The 27,887-nt window shown below is 48.1% G+C and overlaps 1 protein-coding gene across 1 annotated transcript in view; it reads left to right on the top strand.

The window, feature by feature from the left end:
• Positions 1-26,986, top strand: part of EBF2 (EBF transcription factor 2) — a 97,657-nt gene extending 70,671 nt beyond the window's left edge. Inside the window, exons 7-16 of the mRNA XM_009901601.2 lie at positions 1,932-2,013; positions 12,747-12,864; positions 14,650-14,780; positions 15,376-15,502; positions 19,969-20,057; positions 20,615-20,680; positions 20,788-20,965; positions 21,922-22,107; positions 23,215-23,382; positions 26,910-26,986. Coding sequence (XP_009899903.1) covers positions 1,932-2,013; positions 12,747-12,864; positions 14,650-14,780; positions 15,376-15,502; positions 19,969-20,057; positions 20,615-20,680; positions 20,788-20,965; positions 21,922-22,107; positions 23,215-23,382; positions 26,910-26,941 — 1,177 coding nt within the window. The 3' untranslated portion in view covers positions 26,942-26,986. The remainder of the gene's footprint in view (positions 1-1,931; positions 2,014-12,746; positions 12,865-14,649; positions 14,781-15,375; positions 15,503-19,968; positions 20,058-20,614; positions 20,681-20,787; positions 20,966-21,921; positions 22,108-23,214; positions 23,383-26,909) is intronic.
• The last annotated feature ends 901 nt before the right edge of the window (positions 26,987-27,887 follow it).

The following is a 27,887-nucleotide window of genomic DNA, read 5'->3' as shown; positions in this document are numbered from 1 at the left end:
CATTTGATAGAATGTGTTCACTCAGAGCAGCTCCTGAGGCAGGAGGTTCTGGAGGGTTTTCAGTTGAGGGTACAAAGAGGTGGACCAGCACCAGCACATTTCCCCTGCCACCCCCAGTGCAAAGAGAGCCTGCAGCAGGATGTGAGCTCTCACCCTGCTCCGTGCACACAAAGTACCCAGAGAGCTCTAACTCGTAAATGAGAAGAAATGGCAGAGGTGAAAACTCAGTCTGCAAAATGCACACCCAGAGAAAATAACTATTTTAAGTATTTAAAAATGTTTGTGTGAGATTTAAGGCAAAAAGGAATGTTTTAAGTGAAAAAAGCTCACTGGAAAGATGAATTTTGTGCAGTCATTTTACATGATGCTACCAAGGGCTTTTCTCTGGCTTCAGTTGCCATGAGGTTTGTGAAGGGTTTTGTTTGCTCGAGCAACATAGAAATGGATCAGATCCTTCGATGTTTCTTTGTGTGCTTGGGGCAGAAGGAAGAGAAATACCCCAGGAAGAGATGCAAAGAAAGTGGGAGAAGGGAGAGTGGCTTTCTGCCTTATTGTCTGGCATTAGGGCTGTTCTGGCTGTTGTTGGTAAACCCTAGGAAATATCCATCTTTCTCCTTTAAAGTTCTAATTCAAGGCATGAATGTGTGAGTTCTGAAGGGACTTTGGGACTGCGGTAAAAAATCGTTGTCATAGTAACAGAAAGGGAAATCGGCCTGGCTCACCTGGGACTTTAACTTACTGCAAAAGCGGATTTTTTTTTTTAAGGAAAGCACTCAGCAAGAGAAATAAATAAATAACTTCTTCTTTGTATTCTACAGCAAGCCTTCAACTATTTATTTTTGCTTCCATTCAAATATTTTCCCTTTTAAATCTATTTAAAAGTCTCTGATCCCTTTTAATTTCAAGTGTCGCAGCTCAGCCCAAATGAAAATGCAGCGAATCACAGAAAATACTCCTGCTTGTGACAGAGGATGCCAAAAGGGTTTTCTGTTTTCTGACTTTCGAAGACGTCCTTCTGTTGTTGTTAATCCAACAGCTCTGATTCTGCCTCTAGTTTCTTTACCTCCGGTAAAGAATGGTAAATTAAGTCAGATTAACCAGGTAACAAAGAGAGGGATCCCCTCCTCCCTTCGTGTGACACAAAAAACCTGCCTAATATTTCTGCCCTGCAGCCCTGGTGCTGTGGTGCCCAGTGCTGGGTAAGCCAGTCGAGCACACTGGAGACTCCGCTTGTGCCGGTGACAGGCTGAACCCCCCCCCAAATAATGACACATAAAGATAGGCATCTGTGACAGGGCAAAGGTAATTGGCAGGAGAACTTTGTAGGATGTTAATAGGTTTATCTGCTTGGACAGCAGGAGCTGTCATGTATCACTTCAGGTTGTGTTTTTGTTATCCACTCTCAATCTATCAAAGTTTATAATCTGGGCTGGTGGCAGCTCTTCTTCTTTGCTTTAGTTACTGAAACCTTAGTAACTAAAAACATCACCATGATGAAACCTCGCCAGAGCCACACTTGCTCCTGCTTTTTAATACACTCGGAGTGGTTTCAAGCCTTATCTGCTCCACAGTTACCTTGGGTTTGTAGCTTTCACCATAAAATCCTTCTCTGTTGTTTCATGGAAAATCCCTTCACACAGTCAAGGAAAGCCCTGGCATGACAGGGTGGGTGAAGAAAGAGCCTGGAACCATGCAGCCCAGCAGGCAGCGAGGGAAGGGAGCAGACAGAGTGACTGTCAGCAGCAAGCAGCCCAGCCCAAGCCTTGCCTGCTTCTTTCCCCTTCTCTTTGTCAGTTTCTTTGGTTCTGTTTTGTTGCATTCTCCCAGCCCTGCTCTGTTGCTAAATCCCTAGGATGTGGACCTGCAAAGAGAAATCCCAGCACTGGTTTGTTCCATTCCATAGCAGTGACTTGGCTCTTTTATCTTTCCAGGTTCTTCTTAAAATTTTTTCTCAAGTGCAATCAGAATTGCTTGAAAACAGCAGGAAACCCAAGAGATATGAGACGGTTCCAGGTAAGTCTTACAAGGCTCAGCATTAACCTTTTGCCTTTTCTCTTCTTCTCCTTTTCCCTCCCTCTCTCCTGCACAGCCCATTACAAACATGATGACAGTATATGCTAAACCAGATCAGAGATTGTTCAAGTTTTCCCCCATCTGTGTGTTTAAACCTTTCCCCCCTTTTTCCCACTCTGAATCCCCAAGGGGAAGTGCTGTACTGTACCAAGCAGCAGTGGATATTTGATGTGACACCCTCGGGCAGAGCACTCCCGCACGCAGCTGCCCACAGCAGGGATCCTGCTCCTGAGCCTCAGATGCCTCCAAATGGCTCCGAGTGGCTCCGTCCGTGGTGCACAAGCAGCCTCCTCAGCCCCTCTCCACTCCCTGTCTCTTCCCATCTCTTTTCTTTTGTCTTTTTAACACTCTCGTGCCCTCCCTTTCAGTTTATTTACACACACACAAAAAAGAGGCAGCCAAAATCGTGAAGGTCACTTTAAGAGCTCATGCAGCAAAGCAACAAGGCCCATGGGACACTGACCCAGCTGCTTTGCAGTGAAATCTGCCACTGGTTTCATCATAGCTGTGGCTGATGTATTGTGAGTACCAGCTAATAAAAACACAGGAGGAGAAGTGTGTCACTGGCGAGGAGGAAGGCAGGCACAGGCTCCCCCTTTCATAGCCTCACCATGAAGCAGCTCTCTTGGTTTTACCTGGAGCTTAAGCCACACCAAAATGTCCAGGGAATGCAGAAGGCTTTCACAGCTTGGAGGAGCTGCCTCTGTGTGGCATGGAAGGTGGCACAGCACAGAACGCTGGGGCAAAGTGATGCTGGAATGAGCTCTGGGGCAGCTGGGGGTAAGGTAGCATAGGACAGTAAGAGGGACACAGGATGGCAAGTCAGAGGGTTGGACTGATTTGCTGGGTGATCTTTGATCATTGTCTTGTCTTTTAGCACCTCTCCAGATTTCATCTTGGGAAAGCTTTGAGCTCTTCCTTCATGGAGGTGTTTGATATGGCTCCTGCATGCTTTGCCAGCCAGAGTTTTTAAACCCTACCCATGAAACCCAGGACCATCCTCAGAAAGGCTGTCACTGCTTGTTGCCATTGTTACTGCATTTTCACTGTGCCACATCCCTGATGCAAAGAGGATTTTGGCTCCCTGAGGGATGTGTGGTTTCCTTGTGGCCCCACAAGCCTTGCAGCGGGAAGGTGACATCCTTTGGTTTGGCAGTTTGTGCTTCATGACTTGCATCACTTTCCTCATTTATAAATGAAGTGAAAACTCCACAGGAGCTTACAGAGTTGTTTAAAACTTTCCACCAAAACATGTTTTCACAGACAAGTGATTTATTTTTTCGACTTTTAGTGGCAATGACAAATTCACAGGAGGTAGATTTTTATATGTAGAAGTTCAAGTTTTAAGAGAAAGGCTGCAATGCAAAAGCTGCTGAGAGCTCCCCAAATTGGAAAGAAATGTAGGCAAGTTATGGAAGTTATGAATGTTTTGGGTTGAGCAGAAATAAATGTAAAGAAAAATTCCTGACCAACTCCATTTTTTTCACTGGTGGTTTGAAGAGGCTGCAGCGACTTCTTCAGTCTGTGTTTTTCCAGATGATAAGAGAGGAAACAAAGGAGCTGCTCACTGATAGGAAACCTGCCCTGCTTTCTTTTCCTTCAAATGGCAAGTTCCATAAAGAGAAAACACCAATTAGGGATCATCTGCCCAGAATGTGAAAAACAGGGAATAAAGGAAAATTCAGTTTGTAGCTTGTAAAGAGATCTTGTTAGGTCCTAGAGCTGGCTGTAGCAGCCAGCTGTGCAGTGGCAGAGCCATGAACAGAGTCGCCTTGGGTTGGGAGTTTGTAAGAAACTTTGCACAGGGGGACCCTGATTAGTGCCTGGGGATCCCAGCACTGCTACACTGCAAGTGATGCATATGGGAAATCTGGATGCAAAGACACCCGAGCCCTGCAGAAATTCAGCTCTGATTTCAGTCTGATGCTCCCTGCCCTCTCGCTGTGGCAAGTGAAACCAAGACCCTAGGTTGTGATCAGTGCTGAACTGCAGGCAGATTTGGGATCTGATTTTTTGGGCAGCAATCTCTCTCTGGTATCAGCCATGTTCTTTGTTCTGCCTCATTATCCCCACACCCAAACTGGTGATGTTACAGAGCCTGCATAGCTTTGTGTTTCCAGTGAGGCATTGGCCAGAGAAATGGAAGTAGGTCTGCATCACCCCCATGGTCATGCTGGGACAGCTCTGCCTGCAGCCAATCCACCCAGTACAGCCTTGCTTTTCATCTTTGTACCAAAATCAGCAGTTTATTGGAGAAGAAAATGAGCTGAGACAGACTCCTCATCTGGGTGTTCTGCTGTACACCATGCCAGGCCAGGCAGAGCCAAGTGAAACTCTCTGATTGTGTTTTACTTAAACTCCTTCTGCACTTTTGGTCCATGGGAATTCAGACCCTTTGAGGTTCACTGTGAGACTGAAGTTCAAACTCCAAAATTAATCAAGATCAGACAAACCCACTAAGTTTACCTTACTTTGTGTCAAAACCAAAAACGTTGCTGAGGCTTTTTTTTCTGGCGTCACAAAAATGAAGCCTTTGAGACCCAAACTGCTAAATGCTTGAGGTTTGGAGGGAGAGCAGGACCTGCATCCACGCTGCTTCAAAGCTGGATGCCTCAGCTGATGGGCTTTGTTCTGGGCTACAGCGGTCATTATGTGAAAACAATGCAGAAAGTAGTTCAGTTGCTAGAATTTTACACACTGGGAGTAAAAAAAAAAGCTCGCAGGGCCGAAGGCAATTAGCCAGGAGGAGCTAGAAAGACAATAAGCACAGAGAGTTTGTTTACTGCCTGCCTTGCTGCTTCCAAGGGTAGCAGCAAGAACTCCACTGAGTGCCACCGAAGTTCAGAGTAGCTTTGGATGATCCACTGCCTCTGCCTCCTGGAACCTCCTTTTTTTTGGCTTGATTTTTGGATTTTTTGGGGCTTTTTGGTTTTGTGTTTAGATTTGACCAAATGCTTTTTTTACCTGCTGCTTGTTGTGTGCTGTCAGATGCCCTTAAGGTCAGGAGTGGGGAAAACAAAGCAGCTAACTCTCAGTATCAGTGATGTGCTTGCATGCTGTCAGCCTGTTTATTTTCACTTGAATTGTTAAGATTTACAGCAAAGAAAGTAATGAATGTGCAGAATGATCAGGTCTGAAAGGACAGCTGCTCATCCTGCCAGCACAGGAAGATGTGGGCAGAGTAAAAGCAGGGCCAAAAAGCACAGTGCAGTAGGGTGCTTTATTCCCTGTATGATTTAATTCATTATGCTTTATTCTTGGGTTGCACTTAAAACCTTTATTGTTTTTTCCTAATAAATTATTTGTACAGCTGTTTTTATCAAGGCCTTGCTCTCTCTCCAACCCATTCAACTTGCCTTGTGCAAACAGATTTCTACTCTGCTGAATGTCTTCGGATTGGTACATTTCCTGCAAACCCAAAGGCATTCCTTCTCCTGGAGCAGTGCTTGCCACATCTCCAGGACACACTAAGATACTTTAAAAATGGTGATTAAAAAAACCCAACCACAAGCAAGCAAGAGGAGAGAGAAGCCTTATACCAAAATTCTTTCTGAAACCTCTCCTGAGTCCTGGCACTCAAAGGCTCTGGTCAAAGACCATCTCTGCACTGTAACAGAGATGGAATGAAAGCCCAGAACTCAGGTTTTGTTGTTGACACAAGTAGGAGACATGGAAATAGTGCTGCACAACGCACCTCTGAGCTTTTCAGCATGCAGGAATGGTTACTCATGCCTGGAAACAGGTCAAGTTAATGCTTCTGATTAGAGATGGGTGTGAAGCTGCACAGTTTGGGCTGGGCTTGGCTGATGACCAAAGTTCCAGGGCGTTGGGATCCAGACTGAGCCCAGCCTCAGCCTCCTGTCTAGATCTGTTAGGAGATGTGGATGTTTCATAGTGGAGTTACATGTATTAAGTTAAATGTTAGATTTTACTTATATCACACCCCTGAAAAGGAGGGGAGTGGAGAGGAACAGGGATGGAAAGGTTACATTAGTGCTGCATTGTAAATGTGACACAGCCTCAGATGCCTGCAGAGGTGAAGGCTTTTCGTGTCTAATTCTTCTGTTTGGAGAGCAGCAGCAGCTGCTTGGTGAGCACATTGGCAGCTTGAAGAAGTACAATGACAATCTCTTTAATTCTTTAAAATCAAAGACCAATGTTTTCTACTATTGAAAAAGTTGTCAGGCCCCAGAAGGTAAAAGGTGAGGGAGGAATACCTCAGTGCTTACTCCCCAGTAGTAACATAGTCATATTGCAAGTCAGTGTCCTTTCCTTCCTTGTTTCTGAGGAGTAGCAGCAGTGAGGGGGAAGAAATGGTCTGAAAGTGAGGCACAAGAGCAGAGATTTATTGAAGGATGAGAGGAGACTCCAGGGGCCTCCAGGTCAAAGCAGTGCAATTAGCATCATATCATCTGGCTAAGCAGCTCCTGCTCCACCCCACCAGCCCTGCACCCAGCCCAGAGCCAGGGGCAAGACTCTCACCAGCCAAGATACCACCCAGAGGAGCTCAGCCCCAGCCAGCACCCGTGGATGGGATTGGAGCAGTCATTAATCATTGCCCTAACAACCAGGGGGAGGGGAAAGGAGAGGGGGGCACCAGGCCACTCAGCCTTTGTTGTCACCATCACCCAGTGTGCACCATGGACACTCACCAGAGATGAGAGGAGGATCCTCAGCTCAGATGGGCTCAGCTTGGGGCTGCTGCTCTTCCTGGTGGGATTAAATAGGGGAGTGGATGGGGAAGGCCAAGTGGCCACACCTGGAGTGGGAGGAGACTCCAATAGAGCCCAGATGCTCTGGGTTTGAGGGGGGAAAGAGGGAAAATGGGGTGGGTGAGGGACTTTGAGGGTGTCAGGTAATGATGGGACTGGGGGGAATGGAAAAGGAAAATAGAAATGGGTAGATTCAGATTGGATGTTAGGAGGAAATTCTTCCCAGAAAGAGAGATTTGCCACTGGAATGTGCTGCCCAGGGAGGTGGTGGAGTCACTGTCCCTGGAGGTGTTTAAGAAGAGACTGGATGAGGCACTTAGTGCCATGATTGAGTTGATTAGATGGTGCTGGGTGATAGGTTGGACTCAGTGATCTTGAAGGTCTTTTCCAACCTGGTTAATTCTGTGATTCTGTCTGTCTATGGCTACAGCAGGGAAAGAGAGTCTTCCTAGATCCAGTGGTGATGACTGCCCAAATACATCTGCAGATGGAGCAGCATGTCCTTGTGAATGTAACTGAAGCAAATGTTGATGAGTTATCAATTAAAATATTTCTGAGTAAAGATTTTTCAGTGGAAAACTGACAGAGAAGTGTGGTGAAATCAGCTTTTCACACCCTGCTGCTGATACCTGAGCTCAGCTGATCTGCAAATCTGAGCTTACACAGGCAGGGTTGTTGCTGTCAGTGCTGTGTTCCCAGTGAGTGATTCTCCCAGGAAATGAACCAAAAAAACCCCTGATACCCTCCATTTAATGAGGACTTCTCCTAGAGAACTTGCTTGAAGCCCAGTGATACTTAATGGTAACGACCGGTGTGTAATGGGGGACAATAATTCTCTGGAATGAAGATGAGGCACTTCAGCTCAAATGCTTCAGCTGAGACCTGGTGCTAATGCATCAGACTCCTGTTGACTGGGAATTCTGCTTCCTCCAGCAACACACTGATTAAACATCCTGCAGAGCATGGATGAGGCTGGGACAAGGCACCAGAGCTACAATGCTAACAATGCTCAGCTTTGAACCAACCTGCTTTTTTAGAAGCAAAAAGAGAAAGGTCAGCAGCTGCCCTCTGTTTTCAGCAGAAATCAGGATGTGGAAGGTTTCCTGGCAGGTATTCTCCCTCTAGGTGCTCTAGGGAGAAAGAGAAAAGAAAATAACAAGGTGTATCCCTGGGGAGATTTCCTTCCTGACCTCAGAGTGGCTGGATCAGTTCCTCATCAGGCGTGTGAGCAAAGCTGGCTGTGTTTGACAATTCACCCAGCCTCTGATGTGAGGCACTGCAGGATCTCTGTCATCCAGGAGGAGGAAGAGTGGGTAAGAGTGGTGGGATAATACTGTGAGTTAGGAGTGTAGACTGTGGGAAGCAGAAAGGGATGGCAAGGACACAACATAACTGGTCAAAATTCAAATCCTTTTCAGACTTATGGTGAAAGAAAGTGCCTGAGATCCCCAGGTCAGGTCTGGGCAGGGACAGGAGTCACCCAGCTGTTGTTGGAGGTGAACACTACATGGGCTGCTGTTGTGGCAGACTGAGCTTTCAGCAGTCTGGAGCCGTTTCAGGGTGGCAGATTTCTGCAGCAGATAGTGACTGACCCAACCAAAGGTGACCTTATTTGGATCCTGTATGAGTAAAGGCAGGAGTGACTGTGAGTGCAGAAGGAAAAACACTCGAAGAGCCAAATGTGCTCAATCTGAAGAGCAAAAAGCCACTGTGACAGGAGCTCCAGAGCTGTGCATTGCCTGTTAGAAATGAGATGCCACTGTCTCAGGCAGGCTTTGCCAGCAGAAGGAAGGATGTGTTTGTACCTTTGTCCCCCACTGATTTCTTGTTGGAAATGCAATTCACTGCTTTTGCTGCCTTCAAAAGAGATGAAAATGAAACTGGAACAGGTGCAGGAAAGGGTCATTAAGGTGACTGGGGAGTGGATAAGAGCTTGGCTCAGATGCTTTAGTGACATGAACTGAGAAGGGATGAAGCTGCTGTCTGAAAATGTCCTAGGGTAGATCAGAATGGGGAATAATAATCTGAAAAGTAGTGTTAAGTAAGCACTGAGTAGGAATAAATGTAGACTGTAAAGCACAAATCCTCTAACCATCAGGACAAGAGGATACCAAAGGGAGAAGCTTGGAATGGCTGAAGACAATTTATCAGAGTAGCTGCAGGGCTTGGAGGCTGGGTGGCAGTGATCCAGGAGTTATCTCCCATCCCTGCTCCCCTATAATCTGAGGAGGCTTCGTTCCTCAGCTGAAGCCCTTGTGCTTGGCTCTTTCTCTCAGGGTCCCAGGGAGGTTTTCCCAAGGAATTCAATGGGAGCTTTGAGCAGTGAGAGGCTCTGGTGCTTTCCACTTTGTTTATCTTATCCCTAACCCAGCTCTGAAGCAAACAAACTCTGTTCTCACATCCACTCCTGTGTTACTCGCTCACCCAAAATGCCTCCTTGACATCAATGGGAGCCGTGTCCAAGTGAAGACAGCAGGATGAAGCTTGACATCTTTGCTTCCACCCAGCTGGAAAATCATAATAATGATGATAATTTTTAAAATCCTCATAGCAGTTATCCTCTTGAAAAGTTAAAACAACATGGTGCTGGGACTAGAGTTAGAAGGGAAAGTGCATCAGGAATGCAATATTGTTTCCAGATGTACAATGTCATAAAGAATTTTTTCCACACTTGGAATGGTAACAGGAATTTTTTGAGAGAGATCATTTACACAGTGATGAGATCTGTTACATGTAAGTGAATGCCTGTATGCCTGGAATGCTTGTACCATCTGGCTAAAGAGGTGTCCGTGAGCGCTACAGCTTGGGGATGCACGCTGATAGCTATTGACTTGCCTGCCTGTGAGTTGGAGAGGAGCCTCTTCTGCAGCACAGAGATCCTGACACAATGTAGAGATAGGGGAGGAAAAATTGTGGTACCCAGGTGAAGGTTTGCAAAGACATTCAGCACTTGGAACTGTGCAGGGGAGTGAAAGTGCAGCTGGCAGGGCCTGGGTTTGATGTGCTGGATGTGGTGGTGGTGAAGCCTCACTGTGGCTCTTGAGCAGGGATTGAGCTACAGAAACACCTGGGAAGCAGAAAAGGTGTGGAGACCCAGCACAGGCATGGCTGCAGCGCTGCTGGGGAGCCAGTGTCTGCCGCTTCATAACTGCTAACGAGACCCTTGCAGGTCTGAAGAGAGAATCTTAAGCACTGCCAAAAACTCCACATGGAAGCCAGGAATTCCCTCACTGTTCCCAGTGATGGAACCTGCATGTGGATGGATGAAGGAATATCACATTTCCCTGCCTGTTCCTGGCTTGATCGGCTGCCCTCTGAAACTCCAACAGAGATGAGGGTTTGCTCCAGCTGTTCTGGGGCACACAATGTTTAGTCTTTATGCTGTGCCAGATTTGGTCCTCAGCAACACTTACAGAGCCCATGGTCTACCCAACAGGTTTTGATGTTCTCAGGTCATTCCCTCAGGATTACATTGCGCACGAGCTACTGATTTTAGGTACAAACTCATCATGAACAGACAGAAGTGCCCTCAGATCAGGTAAAGACAACCACACCATTCCCATTTCCCAGTGTTGTGGACCAATCTGAGGTGTAATCCTCCAGGGCAGTTTGCACATAACCTTTCATCAGCACTAAACAGCAGTTTGAGGCTGAGAGACCTGAAGTGTTTTATGATGTTGGGAGAGCAAGTGTTGCTGCTAAATGTGCTCAGAAGGCTAGTGGCAAAAATGCCTAGAAATGGTTAACAAGGTAATGGTAAGAAACGTTGACCTTGATTTGTTTAGCTAAGATGTAAAGATTTTTGAAGGTCAAAGGTGTTCTTGTGTAGTGATTTGGAGTCTAACTGTGTCTGACCCTCTAACATTAAGCTGCTGTGGCCTGCAGTTTTGAAGAGTGAAGCAAACCAGGGGGAAAGAGAGAAGGGGGAGAGAACAGGAAATGGAGTGAGGTGTTTCAGGAAGTTGTCAGGAGTTGACTGATTGATTCCAGATGGAAAGGGTCACCCGTCATGACCCAGGAAATACTCACTGGGGAAAGCAGTTGGCTTGTGAAAGGGAAGGGCCTGGGAGTTAGAGACCATAGTGGAATGCACATTCCTCTTCCTTTTACCCATAAAACATTGGTTTTAATCTTCAGTACAAAACAATTGGGTTGTCATCATCATCAGGCAAGAGGCAGCAAAGGGAAGAAGCTCAGCAATAATCTCACAAGTGCTCACTCTTCGTGCTGGGTAGCAGTGGTGCAGCAAGGAGGACAAAGACCTGTGCTGAAGTGCAGCAGGAACCTGGAGATAACTGCAACAAGGCCCAAAACCTTGAGAATGTTCTGCTCCAGACCTGAATTTTGCGTTTTGTCCTGCCCCTCAGAGTGCTGCCTTCATTTATCCCAGGTCCCAGCCTGTGAAACGCCAAGTGGCTTTCACCCCCTTCAGGGAGAGGAGGCTGTTCAGTGCTCTTCTTCCAGCAGAGGATTCTTGCTTGCCTTTGCTTGTGCTGCAGCCCTTACTGAAGTGTGCAACATTCCAGCCGAGTGGTTGTCGAAGCAGGGCAGGAGTGTGTGCATGAAGCCTGCCTGCAAGATAGAGATCTCATGCTGAGAGCTCTGGGGGGGTTTGTCACACAGGTACCGAGTGTGAGCTCAGATGTGCTCCTGCAGCCAACTCTGTCGATGCCTCCACTTTATTTACATTTGGTTACAATTTAAAGACTTGTCGTAAATATTTCAGGCACTGGAATAATTCAGGTCTATTCCCCTGCTGCCAAAGTGTGCTCTGTGCTGGCCAGTGAGAGATTAAAATTTATTTCCATTGTTTAAGGGAAAATAATGAAGTGCATCTGAGTGGGTTCAGCGATGTCAGGACGGGACGGGAGCCTCCCTCCACCCAAATGTGCAATGATGAAATCAGTTGGCACACAACAGCAACACATTTTGTGACAGGAATGCTTGAGAAGTAGAAGAGTACAGCATGACAGGAGCCTTTTGGAATGAATTAAACTTGTCTGAAGAAAGAAAGTATTCTTGAGGCTAGGCAGGGCTTCTCCTCTCTGGGCTGAATATCGTTTTATCAGCAATTAGAGCCTGACATCGCCTTACCTGTGACAGCTGCATCTGTGCAAATTCATGGACACATCCAGGGTCAGATCCTCAGTGAGCTGCTGTAGCTGTGTGGCAGCTGAATGGGGTTGGGCTGATTTACACCAGCCTCAAAGTTTCAACAAACTACATCTTCTTTCAGCAGTTAAAACAGTTTGTTCTTTCTCTCCCTTAAACTGTTGTTGTCTATAAATGTGTTGCACATATTTCTGGATTTGTAGGCCCTTTGGATATTGCAGAGGGAAGGCTGAGTTGGATGCATTGCCATAGGCAACTGCACAGCAACACAGGTCCTGCAGGCTGAGGTTTGAAAACTGCTGCTTGATTTGGGGTCCTCAGGCTGAGATGATTTTCAAGAGGCACCAGGCATGCATGTGTCAAAGCCCAGACATGATGCTGGGTACTGTTCTCATGTAGTAGGAGTTTCCATTTGGCTCAGTCAGTGGAGACCTGTATTTCTGGAGCAGATGCAGATATATTTGCATGGAGAGCAGATGGTTCTGAACCTGCCTGTCTGTTTCAGAGGGCAAATTGCTGTGGTGCTCTCAGCCTGGCCTCCTGGTTGGTCTGTGCAGACCCCTTTGCCATCAGCTATGCTACAGTGCATCATAGGAAAGGAAATTTAGGGCCATCTGCAGAGCTGGTTCATTATACGGTGAGGGCTTTATACGGCCCTCAGGATGCTGTGCTGCACAGAAGGGGCACAGAGAACCTAGGCTGAAATATTTCCTCCCCTTTCTGCTAAGGAGCAAACCCTGCAGGACACAATGCTGTTTTACAAACAGAACAGAGCTTTAACTACATGACCAAGTTGAATTGCAGGGTGAGCTGCTCACCTGCCTGCCTTTGCTCCCCTCCCATGCCCAGGTGGTGCTGTCGACAACGGTGAACGTGGACGGGCATGTGCTGGCCGTGTCTGACAACATGTTTGTGCACAACAACTCCAAGCACGGACGGAGGGCCAGGAGGCTCGACCCCTCTGAAGGTAGATACGTGTGTGAAGATCAGCTGCAAAGGAATGCAAAAGCTGATTCCCCATTCTTCAATTTCTGTTTGTTTTCAGGAGGGAAAGGAGAGCTGAGAGGGAGCTACAGAACCTCCAGGGGTTTAGAGAAGGAAGAGGCAGGAACACAGAGCCTGCTGCATGCACAATGCCATCCTCTTCACATCTGAGAGACTGCCTCCCCCTCGCCCCCCCAGCTCATTAATTAGTTTGTACTGCAGAGATGGAAACCACAGAAACACAAAGTATTGTCTAAATTTCACCCTTCTTGTTCAGCTGGGCTAAGTTTGATTGCAGGCAAATTAGGCAAGATGACATCTTAGTTAAACAGAGCTGGTGTGGCACGAGATGTGTATGAGAAGTGTCATGGCTCCCCCAAACAAACGAGGCACGAGGCATGGCAGTGCACAGGAGGGAGCTGACAGTAATTGATTTGAGTTTGTTTGGCTAAGCAAGACTCATGGCTGGCTGCAGGATGGCTTTGGGGCTATATTAAAGCAATTACAAATAGTTGTATCTGTTAAGCTTCAAAATGCTGGGCCCCTCCCCTCCTGCTTCCCCAGGTTAATTCCCAGCACATTCCACCTCTGTCCTGCAGACACTGCTCACTATGGCCAGCAAATGCTATCTGTGGCTGCTCTGCCCTCCCCTGCAGCTAGTGAAAGTGAGAGGAGCTGGTGATGTTAGTAGAAAAGACAAGCAGGGATATTATTTCATTATAATGTTTTGCTGCCCCACTTCTTAACTGTGCCCTGCATCAACCTAAAAGAAGAATTAATGAACTGGAAGAAAATGATTGAATCAGTAAAGAATTCAGAGTGGTGTTAATTCTCCCCCAGCGGGCAGTGAAATGGTAGAAGGAAAATCCCAGGATTCCTAGCCTAGGAAGCCATCCAGTTTTTCCTTGACTGATTGGATGTGATTGACTGGCTGTTCAAAGGAGTCTCATGTTTTTGGAGCGCTGCCAAAGTTCCCCTCCACCTCTGACCCTGTCAACATCGGGAATGGAGTGATGGATTGACTTTGGTTATGGCCTGGAAACCATATTGGGTTCCTGATGGGATGTATAGTCCAGAGGCCTTGAACATATGGAAGAGAGAAGAAAAAAAACAAACCCCAAAATCTACTCTATAAACTCAAGAAAATTATTAGAACTTGTCTCCTGGTCAGAAGTGGAGCAAACACTTGGTACTTCCATATCTTTTTACCCATTGATAAGTTTCATGAATCTGTCTCTACTCTTTACTGCACAGGGTTTAGCTTTGGAGTGATTCTAGGCTATGGAGAAGGCTCTTTTGAGAGGCAGTCTCACAGAGCCACTGAAGTGCTTCATTTTTCCACCCTTGCAGTTGGCTTCTGAGGCTTTAATAGCAGGACGTTAAGTGCCGGTAATGAGTAGGCAAGTAATTAACACTAGCAAGGTAGAAAACACACTTTTGATTATTTGCTTATTTACTGGGGTTTGTGGAATGGTAAAGCAGCCTTCATGCATGAATGGCTAGAGATGACTTGTCCCAGGACTTTGCCAGCCCTGGGGAGTTCACCCCAGCCCTGAAGCTGCAGCAGTGCAGAAGCTCCCAGGAGCAGGCACTAAAGCTGCTCCGAGCTATGGTTTGCAGCACTGGGTGCAAACCTCTGCAGCAGATGGGTGCAGGCACCTTCTGTGCATACTGAGCTGGCCGAGGTCAAAATCAAGCAAAGTCTCAAGATGTGTGGGGCAAAAAAGCCCAAGACCTAACATCCTGATGTCCTTCTTGTCTTGTTTAGCCACACCGTGCATCAAAGCGATCAGCCCGAGCGAGGGCTGGACCACAGGAGGAGCAATGGTGATCATTATTGGAGACAACTTCTTTGATGGGCTGCAAGTGGTGTTTGGAACCATGCTTGTGTGGAGTGAGGTGGGTAGCGCTGCCTCCCTGTTGCCAGGCTGAAAAAAACACTCCTCCTGTGAGCAAGGTGTGGGGAACAGAGTTCATTCCTGTTCCAACAACAGTACAGAAGTGGTAGTGTTCAAGGTGGGCAGCAGAAACCTGTGATGAGAAAGCTCCTGGGATGAGATTTCTCTGTGGAACTTCTTCATTTGTGATACTGTTGAGGTCAAGTGCTCAGTAATTTCCAGAATGGATGGGAGCAGTTCCAGGTGACCTGAACAATGCTTGGTGGCTTGAACAGTTCTAAGTGTCTGGTAAAGATATAAAGAAAGAATTCAATAAAGAAAGGATTCAAGTTTGGGAAGGAGAAAAATTCCTGCTGGGTCCAGAAATAAGCCAGCAGCTCAGCAGTGGGCACAGGCAGCACAATTTTCCTGGTGACAGCTGATCCTAAACTGTGTCCTCATCTCTTGGAGGCAGGAAGCCAGAGCAGCTGCATCCCTTGCCTGGTCCTGTGGGGAACAATGGCTGCCTTTACCCATCAAACATGTGGGTGGGAGGTGAAAGCAGGGTGAGGGACACAGGCAAGTCATCATCCTTCTTCTCCCTCTCCTGTCTCCAGCTCATCACGCCCCATGCCATCCGCGTCCAGACGCCTCCACGCCACATCCCTGGGGTGGTGGAAGTGACATTGTCCTACAAATCCAAACAGTTCTGCAAGGGCGCCCCCGGCAGGTTCATTTACACAGGTAGGTGCCCTAGCAGCAGAGCATTATCCACGGCTCTGGAAGGAAACCTCAGGTGGGGGCAGACTGCACACTTCAGTGGAACCTTCTCCCATGGTCTTTTCTGCTTCTGCAGGCCTTGCTCTTAGTGTTCTCAACAAAAGCATCACTGAGGGTCCCCAGCTGTGCGCTGGTGGTACCCGGGCTGCAAGACGGTTGGGAATGGAGTGATTCGGAGATGTGTGACAGAAATGTGCATTCCTCTGTGGAGAAAAGGCATCACCTTAAGTGCAAGACTTGTACCATCGAGGGGGGCTTGAGTCAGACTGCGGCACAGGTCTTTGAGGTGTTAATTAGAGTGCTTCTACACAAAGAAAAGGCCACGGAGATGTATGCAGGAGCCAGGAGGAGAGAAGCAAGTTAAAGATCCTGTTCCTGTGTTGCTGTTGGCACAGGGCTAGCTGTGGGTGTTTTCTGAGCAGTGAGTGGGTGCCTGCTGCCATATGCTGCAAACCAGCACCACACAGAGATGCCGAGCTCGGAGCGCGGGTGGGACAGACAGCTTCTCAATCTGTCTGCTCAAGAAGCTCTGCTTCTCCCACCATGGCAGGCAAAATGATAAACAGAGCTGTTAGGTAGAGTCTCACCTGTGCAATAAATTCCCCCAGACTGTTGCTGCTAATAGCAGCACAAACAGCTCCCAGGTTATGAAAATAGCATGGTGGCATTTTTCATGGCTGAGCTACCAGGGCCAAACCTCAGTGGTTCTGGGAGTCTATGAAAAATGCCCAGGTAGCTGCTGAGTGGTGCTTCACAGTACAGTGACAAGAATCATTCGTGTGAGCTCAGAAGGTCTGTTTCCAAACACCACAACTCAACATTTAGTCCCTGTGTGCACCTTGGTCTGGTGAGAGTGCAGGTTACAGACACATTTCCAGGTTCTGATTTACATTTCTTCCATCAGCTGTTCCTAGCACAGCAAGACATCTGTTCTCTGCTGCTAATCCAGCAGCAGCCTCATGTTCTGCCTCTAATGCTGCACAAACTCCAGTCCTCTGCTGCTGTAAGCAGCTCAGTTAGAGTTCCCTTGTCTTTCATAACTCTCCCATCTGCTGACGCCAGCCCAGGATACGTCTCTGAGGCTTTCCTACCTTAAGGTTGATCACAGCTCTGCATTTTCTTTGTCACAGAGATGCTCACCTGGAAATGTCTGTAGCAGGGAGATTTTGAACATAATTTTCCTTGCTGAGCAGAAATCCTCCAGGGGTTAACTTGTCAGAGCAATGCAATATAAAATAATCTGCAGGCTGTGTCAACTCCTGGGCTGTGCTGGATCCATCGCTGTGCCAGGGGCCAGGGATGGGAGGGTGCTGGCTTGCTAAAGCTTGTGAGGAGATTTGAGAAGGTCTTGTTAGCTGCTTGTGGGAAACAGCACTTATAAGGATGCAGTGAGCCCTGCAGATTGTAAGAGTGAGCTGAGGTGGCCAGAACACAGCTGACGTGACCTCTCCCTCTTGCTGACTAACAGCTCTGTGGGTAGAAGAGTGCTGCTGCTGCAGTGAGGGTGGTAGGCCAGTTTAGCTGCCCAGGAGATGGCTGCTCTCTGCACACCTCATGCCATGCCATGCACAGTGCTTTGTGCTCTGGGGAACCCAGGAGAGCCCTTGTGCCTAAAGCACTGGAGCTGAGTGTTGCCAGAGAGCTTTGGCTGTACCTGAAGCACTTTTCTTGGGGGTTTCACCTCAAAAGCCTGATCTGTGGGGAACCATGAGCAGCCTGCTCTTGTGTCAGACTCCCTCAGGTTTCTCAGTCCAGGAACCCTGAAGCATTTGGAGATAACTTTGTCCTATGCTGTGTAACACCTTGACCAACCCCTACTGATCCAGCAGCTCTTTTCCCAGTGGTGTTCTGGTGAAGCTGTTTAAACTTCCTGCTGGAGTTCACAGCTTGCCCCTCAGGTGGAAAGCTGCCATGTGGTCATACAGGTGTTGGTTTGCAACAGGATTTCATGACAGATATCTTTGTTTCATTAATGAGTAAAACTAGTAGTAGGCCATTTGGGTGCAGCTGTGCAGAGAAGCTTTTGTGCTGACAGACTTGATGTGTCCAGCCATCCACCATGGCCGAGGAGCTCTCGGAACACATCCACGTTGCTGAGAGAGATTTGCTGCTCTTTATCTATCAGAATTAAAATGTCCACATCAATCCATTGGAAAAATGGCTGCTGGGTACTGGCCAATTTCTTTTCCTGAGTTAGCATTTTGTGTATTCCCATTAGCTATTTTTAGTGCACTGTGTACACATCCATGTTTGAATTCCTCTGGAGCTCACACTGCTGGTGCTGAGCTGCAGATATATATATATCTTAACTGATGAGCCTCTAATCAAGAAGAGAAATGGCACATAATGATGTACTGGCTCTTGGGAGAATTGGCCTATAATTCTCAGGATTATTGGCAAGCCCCCCACCCCCTAAAACATCCCCCCCTTCCCAAATGGGATGTAGATCCTGTGGCAGTGGAAATGTGTATTATTAAACTCCTTAAGCAAACCAGAAGGGCTCCCAGTGGAGAGCAGAGACATTCTAAGTATAGCCAAGACTAAATTCTCAGGTCTGGGTTTTCTCTACTCAATTCCCACTCGATTATCTCCTGTAATATTTAAACTTCATGCCATGCCATAATTATTTAATAAAAAGTAAATATAAGATGTGTCTCAGTGGGGAATGTGACCTTTTACCTTCATGTTGTTCCACCAAAGGCAGACACAGATAAACAACCAATCTGGATCAGCAGAAGAGTGTCTCACTTGACAGCTTTGTTATTGTGGTGTCCGAGCCTGGTGGCCCGGAAGGTGCTGAGGGTATCTGGGAGGATTCCATAGGTGCCATCAGTGGTCCTTTCAGTTGGGTGGTTTCAGCTCTGCTGATGTCACCAGAAGAAAGTACTGAAAGAATTTTCTTTTTCAGAAGAACCACAAATGTTGCAAGGGGGTAGAAGCAGCTAGGACTGACTGGGGACAGTGCTGAAGGACTCACACAGAAGCACAGAAAGCACTGGGTTGGAAGGGACCTCTAAAGCTTGAGTCCAACCCCCCTGCAGTCAGCAGGGCCATTCCCAGCTGGAGCAAGCTGCTCAGAGCCACATCAAGCCTGACTTTGAATGTCTTGAGGGATGAGGCTTCCACCATCTTCCTGGGCAACCTGCTTCAGTGTTCCACCCCCCCCCATAGTAAAGAGCTCCTTCCTAATGTCCAGTCTAACTGTACCCTGTTCTAGTTCCAAACCAGATATTACTAAATGTGTCAGGCAATTCCTAGCAAGCTTCTCAGCATGAAAGAGGCACTGGGATGAGAGGGCATCCTCTGAAGGGTAAGGAAATTCCAAGCCACCCTTGCACTGTGAGCACAGGAATCCTGTAGTGCTAGAGGCTGCAGAGCTGTGAATGTGCAGGATGCTGCACAACTGACTTCTGGCTTCAGCATCAATTTGAGCTGGAGTTTAATTGTGAATGAACAATCAGAAATCAGATTGTGCCATGACTGCACAGGAAAGAGAATTACAGCACCTGAAGGTCATGAAATCACCAGTGATGCCAGTAGGGCTCTGCCAGCTATTACTGCAGATTTGGGTAAAAATATCTTGGTTTATCCACTGGAGACCAACATCATTACAGAGTGTCTGTGTGTGCACAGCAGCCCTGCACCGCTGCAGGAGATCCTGTGCCCTACTTTGTGCTGGCAGCGTGCTGGGGGTGTGCACAGCACTGGTGAGCTGAGTCTGCAGGGCTCTGGGGTTCTGGCTGTGTACCCAGCATACAGCTGGTCTCATGTGCATTGCAGCAGGACTGCCTCTGCTGCTGCTGTGCTCAGTCCTGTCCAGAGCAGGCAAACTCTTCCCTGAAAGAGGGTTTTGTGACAGTGCTTCCCTGCTGCAGCTTTCAAACGAGTCACTCAGCCTTTGATAGATGGTGAGCAGCCAGCAGCTGAAACTGGAGCAGGTTTAAATGCAGAAGTTGGGATTTCTTTGTTCCCTTAGTGAGGCAAACTCACTACTGTGACCCTCTGGAATAGCCTCAGCTGTGCCCACCAGCACAAGAGGGCAGAAGGGGGATCTGCACACAGATGTGTGTGTGGCTGCCCAGAGTTCCTGCAGGGCTGGGCTGTGAGCAGAAAGGTGCCACCAATTCTTCACCAAATGGCAGCCACCCTGAGGGGCTGTCCAGGAGCAGGTTGGTGGACAGAGAAAGGCAAAGGTGTGGACAATTCAACAGGTGGAGCTGGGGTACCAGAGGCTGCTCTGTAGTACATGGTCCAACACAAATAGCTCCTGGCCTGCACTCAATGACCAGGGCTCTCCTCAGCCCTCCCTGGGCAGGGAGGCTTTCTGTGCACAAGCTGAGAAATCATCTTCCTTAGGTCATGAAACCTGTCACACAAAGAGATCCAGATACCTCTGTACCCCTGTGATGAGCTTTCTGTTTGCCTTTCAGCTCTAAATGAACCTACCATAGACTACGGCTTCCAAAGGCTGCAAAAGGTCATCCCAAGACATCCTGGGGACCCTGAAAGATTAGCTAAGGTAAAATATTTGTGAGGACTTCTCTGAGCACACTGGCCACGGGGGGGTTGCTTTGCTTGGTTGCTGTTATTGAGAACAAATAAAAGGATGTGGAGATTATTCAGGGGTTTTATGTCCGTGCAGAAGAGCAGATGGACATTCAGTGGAGATCAGAGCTCTGGTTCCATTGGGTGTCTGGAACCTCTCTCCAGTGACGCTGCTGCCCTTGGAGCAGCTTCAGGACTCTGGAGAGCTCCAGGGTGAGCGCTGGGCACGGTGCTGGCTGACGTCACTCTCAGACAGCACTGCCTACAGTGACCACCACAGGAGATGGGCTTGGACGGGACTTCTGGAGATCGTCCAGCCCAACCTTCCTGCTAGCGCAGGGTGACCCAGAGCAGGTTGTCCAGGAACGTGTCCAGGCAGTTTTTGTAAGATTCCAGAGATGGAGACTCCTCCATCTCTTTGGGCAGCCTCTCCAGGGCTCTACTGCCCTCAAAGTCAAGAAGTTCCTCCTCGTGTTTAGAAGGAACCTTCCTCTGTTAAATGCCCATTATGTGCATCTGCTCCTCCTGCAGGAAATGCTGCTGAAACGAGCTGCTGACCTGGTTGAAGCCCTGTATGGAACCCCACACAACAACCAGGTCAGGCTGACTGTTCTCATGGGGGGATGGTGGTGCTTTCAGGGTGAGTAACAAACACCAGGACATTTCTTGAAGCAGGGCTCTGAGTCTGCCCCTTCCCCCTGCAGGACATCATTCTGAAGCGAGCTGCAGACATCGCAGAAGCTCTCTACAGTGTGCCCAGGAACCCAGCGCAGATCCCAGCCCTCTCCAGCTCTCCTGCCCACAGCAGCATGATGGGCATCAACTCCTACGGCAGCCAGCTAGGAGTGAGCATCTCAGAGTCAACACAGGGCAACAACCAAGGTGAGCACTGACAGCAGAGGAATTTCAACAAAGGAAAAGTGAAACTCAGTTGATGCCATTTTGGAGCATTTTTAATGCCAACTCAGCCCTGAATTCTGCCCCTGCTCCCCTCAACACCTTTTGGTTCTTTCTGGTTGGATCTCTGTTTTCATAAAAGGACAGCAGCTGCAGACCCCTCTCAGTTCCAGAGGTGGAGAATTTCCTTCTCCTTTTTGAAGGCTGTTATTCAGTGTGAATTTTACCACCCCCAGTGTCAGTGTGCCCAGCCTGCACATGGTTTGTGTATCACATTGGCTGATGGCATGGAGAGATGTCTGTAACACTCTAAGGCAGTAAAACCACATCAGCTAAAGTAAATGTCACATAAACCATGCTCTAAGCCATCATGGAGATCATTTTGCCAGTTCTTTTTAAATAAGATCTCACCAGAGAACCTCATCAGAGAAATGGGCAGAAATAATCTGACTTGCTGTCAAGCGGTAACCACTCTGCAAGCAGCTGCTGGACCCGAACAAAAGCTTTTCCATGGCAAAATCCCTTTGTGGCTGCCAGCAGTGCTGAGAGCTGTGGTGTTCTTCAGGTCTCCCACTGGGAGAAAGAAGAGGCTAAATGTTGGTTCTCAGATATTTTTGATTGTTTTTTTAAGACAAAAAATTGTTTTTTCCTGTCCTAGTTTATTCTTCCCCCCCCCCCCCCCCCCCCAAGTCAAAGTGCAAGTTGTGTGTGAGTTATCATCTCCCCTTGGAGATGTCCTTCCTTTATTTGTAATTCATTGATGATTTAAAACTACAACTGCAGAGAACCCCTCAGGAAAAGGTGACACAGTGGTTTCCAGGTCCTAGATTCAATTTCAGCTCTCAAGCTGGACATAAATCAGTGACTGATTTAGAAGGGGAACCTAGAGGGGAGTGCTTGGAGCCCAATCCATTGACATGCTTTGAAATGTGGGTTTTTAGGTTACATTCGTAACACCAGCAGCATCTCACCCCGAGGTTACTCCTCCAGCTCCACTCCTCAGCAGTCCAACTACAGCACCTCCAGCAACAGCATGAACGGCTACAGCAACGTCCCCATGTCCAACCTGGGCGTCCCAGGCTCTCCTGGCTTCATCAACGGCTCTCCCACGGGGTCCCCCTATGGACGTGAGTGCTCTGCTCCTCTGGCTGCAGGCTTGCTCCTGCTTAGCTTAGCTTTGCAGCGAGGGATGGCTGTCAGGAGGAGTCCAGGCGTGGCACAGGGGTTTGTGAAAGGCTCTGACTGGTGTCCTGGCACATCTGAGGATGAGGCAGGACACGCTCCATGTTCCAGAGCAGAGGAACACTGAATGCTGCTCGTGTGTCCCTCACTCTTTGTCCTTGTGCACGTGCACAAGTGGCAAGGGCCACCCTGAGGAATGAGGCACAGCTGGGAGCTGGGGAGGAGTTAGCAAGGAGCCCTTGCTGCTAGCAGAGTGACTGCTTTGGACCCTGTGAACTGCACTGCCACAGACTGAGAGCTGACTTTGGGGGTAACTTCCTGTGGAACTCTCTTACCTTGGGAACCAGAAATAGAGCAGGGACGGAGTCAGCATCTCTGTGTTTCTAGTTCTTAGCTTTACCATGAGTGAGTCACTCTTCTTTCATGCCCTGATTTCCCTCTGCCATGAATGTGTGTGAAATAGATAAACAGATATCTGCATTTGAGGCTGCACAGCTATTTCTGTACTTATTTATTTACTGATTGTTGAATTATTTACCTACAGTGCAGCCAGCTTAGGCAGGGGAGAGCTCCCAAAAATGTCTTCCTTAAAAAGAAGCCAGTTTCAAGTCAAATCTAAGCAGCAGCTTTAAACAAACCCCCCTCAACTCCAACCAAGCAGCCTTCATGTTTAAAAGCTCAGAGGGCACAGGAGTCACAGAATCATTTCAGTTGGAAAAGACCTTCCAGGTCATCATGTCCAACCATGAGCAGCCTTCCCAGTTTCCAGAGCAGTCTGAGTGGACAACTTGTGACTGTTTCCTCTTTGTTCATATTGATTCTCTCTCTCCCTTGATTATTTTACCATTTTCTCATCTCTTCACCTTGCTTTTCAAACCTCAAGCTCTCTCTTGTCTGGTCTGTTCACCTCTCTGTGTCAGACTGGCTGCCAACAGCCCAGGCAGAGTGAGGGTGGAATCAGAGTTAACACAACTTAGACATGTTGGGCAGCTTTACCAGACCTCCGTAATGACATTTCTGAGGAGGAATCACTTTTTTTTTCCCTTTCACAGTGATGTCTTCAAGTCCAACAGTTGGCTCCTCCAGCACTTCTTCCATCCTTCCATTCTCCTCTTCCGTCTTTCCTGCTGTCAAACAGAAGAGTGCCTTCGCTCCTGTCATCAGACCCCAAGGGTCTCCTTCTCCTGCCTGCTCTAGTGGCAATGGCAATGGGTTCAGAGGTAAGAAATGCACAATTCCTGCTTAGCATGCAGATGCAAAGCACACTGTGCTGGTGCAGGCAAACACAGCAGCCACCTGCACCAGCCCTGCAGTGAAAAATCTGACGCGGTCCCGCCAGGTTGAGGCAAAGCTCCAAGCTCTGTCTGGTTGGATTTAAAGCAGCAGGGCACAGACACTCATCGGCACCAGGAAGGACCTGACCCACACCGCATTTCAGCACCAGCTCTTTTGTCAGGGCTGACTTCTCCTTAGGCTTTAGGGACCTGTAAAACAACCCTTGCCCTGCAGAGCTGACCCACAGCTCTGTGCACAACAGCCAAGGCTTGAAACCTGCTGCAAGGTTTAGGTTTGTATTGGGAATTGAGGCCTCTAGGATATTTACAGCCTTTTTAAAGGGGGTCTGCAAAACAAATGTGAGTACTAAGATAAGAATTGAAACCTGTGCTGAATTCTTTCCTTTAACAGGCTGGGGGGGCACATAAATACACTCCAAGTCTCTATTAAAACAAGCCTTTATGGGGCCTGAGAAGTCATCTGGCTCCTTCAGACTCGACTAGAGATACCACAGAAAGCACAGCTCTGGGAATTCACTACACCAAGAGCCAGAGGTGACGCTAAAATGAGCCCCACAAACCACACCTGTAGCTGTGGCTGCCTTACAAACCCTTAGCTGGCTTGCACCCAGCACAGGTGCCTGCCACCACAGCATCTGGGCACCACCTCTGCTGGAGTATTTGTTTATAAAAAAGTTCTCCAAGCTTGTGACAATTTTAATCAAGAGTTGCAGCTGATAATTGCAAGCTGTCAAGGTTAATACAATAAGGCTCATCTCTAATTCTTTTTCCATTTCCCTCCAAGAAAAAAGCAAAGACCCTCTGGGATAATGACTCTGGTTTCTATATTCCCAACTCATCAGGGAGTGTCCTGCATTGAACCACCTTTATTGAAAAGTTACATCGATTCAATATCTAGTAATACAGGCAAAAATAATTACAGCTTTGCTAGCAGTGTAAGACCTTAATCCAAACCTCACAAACATTCAATAAAAAGCCAGACAGGCTGGGAATAGGCTTCTGACAGTGCAATCCCACAGGGGAGTGGAGGTGGGGTGGAAATGGATGGCCAGGGGTATGTGAAAACAGAGTGAACCGCAGAGCAAAGCCCTTCAGATGAGCTGTGGAAGCCCAGGTGAGAATTCCAGGCAACCAGCACCAGAACAAGAGGACACAGTCTCAAGCTGTGCCAGGGGAGTTCAGGCTGGAGGTGAGGAGAAAGTTCTCCCCAGAAAGAGAGATTGGCCATTGGAATGTGCTGCCCAGGGAGGTGGTGGAGTCACCGTCCCTGGAGGTGTTCAAAAAAGGACTGGATGTGGCACTTGGAGCCACGGTTTAGTTGTCAGGATGTGTTGGGTGACAGGTTGGACTTGGTGATCTCTGAGGTCTTTTCCAACCTTATTGATTCTATGATTCCAGCCAATATTCCTCAGCCTGCTGGTGCTTTGCTGCAGAAGGAGGTGGGGCTGCAACAATGGCTGAAAGCCAGTGAGGCAATCAGCCTTTGCTTGCCCTGTTGAGGTGCTCTCACAGTTCTATGTGAATTTGTCCACTGGTAGGTTCCATCCTATCCTGACACCTTCTAAGGAGTCTCTCTGCTCTGGAGCACTGTCAGGACAGGCTTGGGCTGGGGGATAATGGTGAGGAAAGCAAGGACTTGCTGTTTGCTCAGGAGGAAAGGAACGGAGGCAAAAGGACTCACCAGAACCCCAGGGGTTCCTTCTGATTGCAGGTGGCACTTTTGGGCACTTTTGCTGTTGCCATCACTTGGCTGAGTCCAGGGCTGCTGGATAAATATCTTCAATTCTACAGAAAAGATGAAACTCCCATCCCAGGTCAGGGACTTGCCAAAATGTGTTCTTGCCTTGCTTCTGAAGAGACACAGCAGAAACTCAGGCTCTGAGCTGATGAAGGATTTGCTCTCCTTGATTAAAAAAAGAAAACAATGTTGATAACAACAGTACCAGGGGAAGCCTTGATGACAATGCAGCCTCTGCCCCTGGGAACAGAGTTTAAACTGTTCTGGCAGCAGCCCCTGCACATCTCAAATTCAGCCCCCCTGGCTGTACCAGGCTCTGCTGCCTCCCTGCACACAGAACCTGGCTGCTGTGCCACGAGGAAAGAGCAGCCACAGGTAGGGCCTGGCCAGGCACTGGCTGTGTGAATGACCCTGGCTTTGCTCCAGGCAAGAGACCCAGCCAGGCTACTCGAGACAAGGAGCTCAAGTTCTGGGGGCTGACCTGGCTGGTTGTGACTGCAGCAGCTTGGGAAGCTCCATCGGGAATCCTGCGGGGGGGGGGGGGAGCAGCTGAGGGCACCACTTCCCTCTGCCACCAGCCCAGCAGAGATGCAGCAGGGCATCCATCCAGGGCTTAAGGCAGGAACATGGCTGATGCAGAGGGAGAAGGCTTCCCAGGGTCAGGCTGGGACACGACTGTTAGGATCATTTTTGATTTTGGGGGTGAGGAGGAGGAGAAGGAAAGGAGCAGCCCCCTCAGCATGGTCAGAAAATCCCTGCAAACAGGCAGGCAAGCCTTTACCTGCTCGGTCTGGGGTTGTGTGAATGGTTTGACACAGAACAGCAGTCCTCAGCAACTGAAACCCGCAGAAACGGGGCCGAAGGCTGTTTGTTTCACTTTCTCTTTCAGCTGCCCTGCCAGACGTGGCAGGGCCTTGCAGCCCCAGGCAGTTACACAATACAAAAATATTTATTTTCCCATTGTATGAAGTGGCAAACCACATCCAGAGCTGTTTAAAATCAGCCCAGCTCCTGGGCTTCCAGCAGAGTGAAGCTAGCTAAGGATCTTGCCCTAAGCGTTTGTTTTAAACAGGATGAACGAGAGGGTGAAAGGAACTCTCAGAGGACAGGGCTTTAAGCACTTGAATAATCCCACAAATTCCAGGGACCATAAATCTTGGCAGGATTAGGACCTTGCACTGCACTGAGGCCCCTGTGAGAATGTGACTCACTCATTTGCTATACAAATACACAGAAACTGAACTTACTCTCAAACCTTGGGGAGCAGCACCAGCTCCAGGCAGCTTCAGGACAGGGGAAAAGCACCCAAAAATGAGTCACAGAGTGCATTGGGCTGGAGGGCACCTCCAGAGGTCATCCAGTCCAACACCCCCAACCAGAGCAGGTTGCTCAGAGCCCCCTCAGCCGGGGGCGTGGGTCAGCATTTCTGAACAGCCTCCTACTGAGCCTGGGCTGAATCCCTTCTCTCCATTGAGTCCCAGTGGTGACTCCACCGTGAGCTGGCACGTTGTGCCCAGGCTGTGGACACTCTCAGTCTCATCCCCTTAGCTTCCACCAAGGCTCAAAACCATTCCAAGACACTGAAGTTTCAGTTCAGGCTGCAGGTGAGGCCCCTGCTGCACTCCATGGCTGCACACAGGAGGGTGAAGGGCTCAAAGATCTCTTGTCCATGGAAATTTGCCAGAATTTCATCTCTGTCAATTTTCTCTTTCAGCCATGACTGGGCTTGTCGTGCCCCCGATGTAAGCAAGAGGCAGCTTTGCTCCTCTCCATCTTCCCTTTTTTCCTCTTCCCCCCCCCCATTTTTCTTTTACAGCACAAAACTACTTATTGTGATGGACCAATAAAAGAAACAATAGCACTACAAGCTCTTTTTGGGGGAAAGCCAGGCCCAGGGGAAAAAAAAGAAAGAAAAAAAGCAGCATTTTTTATGGATTGGAGAAGCCACAAGTCTGCATCTCTCACCTCTCATATTCCTGACACAACCACAGCAGCTCCTCAGACCCTGGGAGTGAAGAGTCAGCCCAGAGCCAGGACAACAGCGCTGGCAGGAGGGAGCCAGAAGGGCAAAGTCATTCTTGCCAGACACGAAGCCTTCCTCAGATTTGTAAAATATGGAAAGGAGAAAGAAATTGGCACAAATGCTTCAAGCTTGCTATTTTGGATACAATTTGTTTTACTTTGTAGGGGAGAAAAGTTGAAGTTTCTATTTTCTATGGAGCCTTTCAGATATCAATTTAGTTTATGCAGAAAAAACCAACTCAACAAACAGGGTACCAGGATGGAAGAGTCTCTAGGACAAACTGCAGGAGTGATGGACCTTTGGTGTATTTGTGTATTTGCTTATAGTTTAACCTCTTAAAAAATGTAAGATGTTTTACAATTATTTAAATAAATAAACTTGTAACTTATTGTATGTAGAGGTAGAAATGAAACCCTCTTTTGGATTTTTTTTTTTGTTTTTCCTTCCAATTGTACAATGAAGAAAAAAAAAGATGCAAAAATGTAGTCACCAGTTTGAGATTTATTATCCCTCACCTCTTCCCTCCGACTGCATTCACCTGCCAGGATGTGCAGGATTGCTTCTGGTTGCCAGAACCAGCAGAGACTTTTACACCTTGGGTGTGGATTTGCATCCTCCTCACCTTTCCCCCTTTCAGTTTTTCTTTCCATTGAAATATTCAGGTACTAA

The sequence above is a fragment of the Dryobates pubescens genome, chromosome 31, assembly GCF_014839835.1.
Source record: "Dryobates pubescens isolate bDryPub1 chromosome 31, bDryPub1.pri, whole genome shotgun sequence".
In the NCBI taxonomy this organism is placed as follows: domain Eukaryota; kingdom Metazoa; phylum Chordata; class Aves; order Piciformes; family Picidae; genus Dryobates; species Dryobates pubescens.
This window is presented reverse-complemented; position numbering and strand designations above follow the sequence as displayed.